The 3,137-nt window shown below is 44.0% G+C and overlaps 1 protein-coding gene across 1 annotated transcript; it reads left to right on the top strand.

Annotated features, from left to right (window-relative positions):
* Positions 1–135: 135 nt before the first annotated feature.
* LOC118757396 lies at positions 136–770 on the top strand (the record flags this gene model as incomplete). The annotated part of the gene is given in 1 exon segment (XM_036492110.1): positions 136–770. A coding segment is annotated over 1 exon segment (635 nt), but the record flags the coding sequence as incomplete, so codon positions are not given.
* Between the last annotated feature and the right edge of the window lie 2,367 nt (positions 771–3,137).

Genomic DNA, 3,137 nt, shown 5'->3' with positions numbered 1-3,137 from the left:
ATCAACGCGAGCTGTTAAAGGTATCGTTGAGAAGCACTACGTCGACGATTATGTTGACTGTTTCCAGAGCGAACGATAGACGTTGTCAAAGAGGTAATTTCCATCCACTAGCAAGGTGGTTTTGAATTGTCTCAGATTCTAATGCCGTAATGGAAGCTGTTAGAAGCTCGGCGAGCGAAAATCGTGTTTCTGTGAGTGTTGAAGGAATTATTGAAAAAATACTTGGTATGAGGTGGCTGCCAAAACCGGATGTTTTCGTGTTCACTTTGAAATTGAACAAAGTGCCAGGAGATATTTTAGATTTCTCTCGTAAACCTTCAAAGAGAGAGACCTTGGCTGTTAATATGTCAGTCTTTGATCCGTTCGGGTTTTTGGAAAACTACATGATTATGACAAAGATTCTGATGCAGAATATATGGAAAACCAGTATTGACTGGAACGACCCTATAACGGACGAGATCTATCGTTGGTGGAAGCTGTGGCGAACCGAGCTGAAAAGAGTCGAACAAATTCGAATCGAACGCTGCTATTTTGCAAATTTTGAGAGAGCGTCGGTGGAATTGCACATTTTTGCAGACGCAAGCGAAGAAGCACTTGCAGTTGTATCGTACTGGCGAGTGGTTGATAGTGGCAAGGTGAAGGTAAATTTCGTCGCTGCAAAAACCAGCTGTGCACCTACTCGTTTTCATACCATTCCCAAAATGGAACTAAAAGCTGCAGTTATGGGTGTTCGATTAAAAGAAAGCATCATCAAATGCCACGAAGTCAACGTTAGTCGATGCGTGTTTTGGAGCGATTTCCACACAGTAATTCGATGGGTTAATTAAGATCATCGTTCTTACAAACAGTACGTCGCTAATCGAGTGGCAGAGATTTTACAATACAGCAAACTCAACGACTGGCGATGGTGTCCAGATTCGTTAAACCCTGCGGACGAAGCGACGCGAGCAAAAATACCACCAACTCACAATAGTAAGTTGATAAATGAGAGACTTTCTGCATAAAGACGAAGAGGAGTGGTCAGATAACTCGGACATGCAGAGCTCTGAGGACCATAGCAATGAGGAGATACGAGCTAACTACTCAGCCTTCGCAACCCATCGGGTATGTTTTTTTGACAACTCGAATTAACCGCTTTTCAAATTTTCGTAGACTGAAACGTACGATGGCGTGGGTGTGGCGATTTGTAAAAAATCTTAACCGTAAGCGACAGAATGAGGACTTGCGCATCGGAGAGCTGAGTATGAAAGAAGAGGCGGACGCTGAGGTGTATATCTTAAAATGCGTGCAGGAGGAGGTATTTTCGTCAGATTTGGAGAACCTACGGCGGAGAGTCGCTGTTTCATCTACCAGACCGCTCAAGTCGCTGAACCCCTATATCGGCGAAAACGGTTTAATTCGCGCACACGGAAGAGTAGAGCGAGCCAGGTGTCTTCCAGAGGAAACGCGAAGGCCGATTATATTACTAATAAATCCGTCAGATTTATACAATTAATGTTTCAACTTAACTTAATGCAACTTTATTTCAATTAATAGCAAACTACACAATGTATTGATTTCAGCTTGATGCTGTCAAAAGACAAGAACGAAGTGCTCGTCTTCTCACCAGAAAAACTGTCAGCAACCCCCGTATGTCATGTTGTAGGTGTACGAATAGCGTGGAAGACAGACTAGCAGAAATCGTACGACAATACCACACAGGCTTCTTAATATTTGACAATTACCTAAACTGCATCAGTTGACTCGTCTCATCGCCCAGAATTACCACAACAAGGGTTATCATATCAACGTATCAACGACCATGTGTGAAATAAGACAACGCTTTTGGATCCCGTCCCTTCGCAGACTGTTGAACAGCATAAAAGCAAAATTCCCGTTGTGTAGAATGCGAAGAGCGACGCCACGTCAACCACAAATGTCTGCATTTCCTCCTGATCGTGTCACGCCTTATGTGAGGCCATTTTCGTATACGGGTTTGGACTTCTTTGGACCGACTTTCGTAATAATTCGACGCCAACGAGAAAAAAGATGGGTCGCCCTGTTCACGTGTCTCACTACTAGAGCTGTGCATCTCGAAACTGCAGTGGACCTTTCGACAGACTCGTTTTTGATGGTTGTCCGAAATTTCCTGAATGGCAGAGGGATTCCAGTTCAGATGAGAAGCGACAACGGCACGAATTTTGTGGGCATCGCCAAAGAGTTAGAGAAGAGTGGCTCTGAGCTAGCACCGGCAGGCATTAAATGGGTATTTACCACACCAGCAAACCCCAGCGAAAGTGGCGTTTGGGAACGACTTGTGCGCTCAGTGAAACAGGCGCTGCGAGTGATGTTAAAGGAACAGGCGCCTCGATTAGAAACGCTTCAAAGTTTTTTTTAATTGAAGCAGAGAATATCGTGAACTCCAGGCCGCTGACTCATCTTCCCGTCACGCCAGAAGATCCCGAACCGCTAACACCAAACCATTTCCTGCTGGGCTGTACAAACTCCACACAAACACCTGCACCTTACGAACCAAAATTGATGTGTTTGCGCAAGCAATGGAGAGTTGTACAAAACCTGAGAAATGGAATGTGGCGTCGATGGGTACAAGAGTATTTACCAGACCTAACGAGAAGGACGAAGTGGTGTTTGCCGTCGAAGCCTATTAGCATTGGAGATCTCGTATTTATATGCGACGTCGATTTGCCGCGTTCCCAATGGAAGAGAGGAAGAGTATTGCAGTTGTTCCATGGTTCTGACGGTATAGCGCGCTCGGCTGAAGTGAGGACTGCTGATAGTTGTTACAGGCGTCCAGTATCAAAGCTAGCGATTCTCGAGCTAGATGTTCAAAGGGAAGATTGAAGGAAGTAAAGCCTCCCGGCTGGTCGTTTTACGGGGGCGGGTGTTGTGTTTCGGGCTTTATATTTTATCTAATCAATTTTATAGATTATCTCATCTTTGTGTACTTTATTTTTCTATTCTATGTTTTACCGTATATAGATTTGTCTAGCTGTTTGTGAGATCTAGCGGAACGTTGTTTGTAAATGTATAAAAGGGCATTTTGCTTACACAGTTTTTCATTCCTTTCGTATTGTCAAGCGGGGTAAAAAAAACATTTAAATAAACCCTCCAAACCCTTGAAATTACAAAGAGGACGT

The sequence above is a fragment of the Rhagoletis pomonella genome, unplaced genomic scaffold, assembly GCF_013731165.1.
Source record: "Rhagoletis pomonella isolate Grant_MI unplaced genomic scaffold, Rhpom_1.0 Rhpom_scaffold_17338, whole genome shotgun sequence".
Taxonomy (NCBI): Eukaryota; Metazoa; Arthropoda; class Insecta; order Diptera; family Tephritidae; genus Rhagoletis; species Rhagoletis pomonella.
The sequence above is the reverse complement of the archived record's forward strand: the minus strand, read 5'-3'. Positions and strand labels throughout refer to the sequence as shown.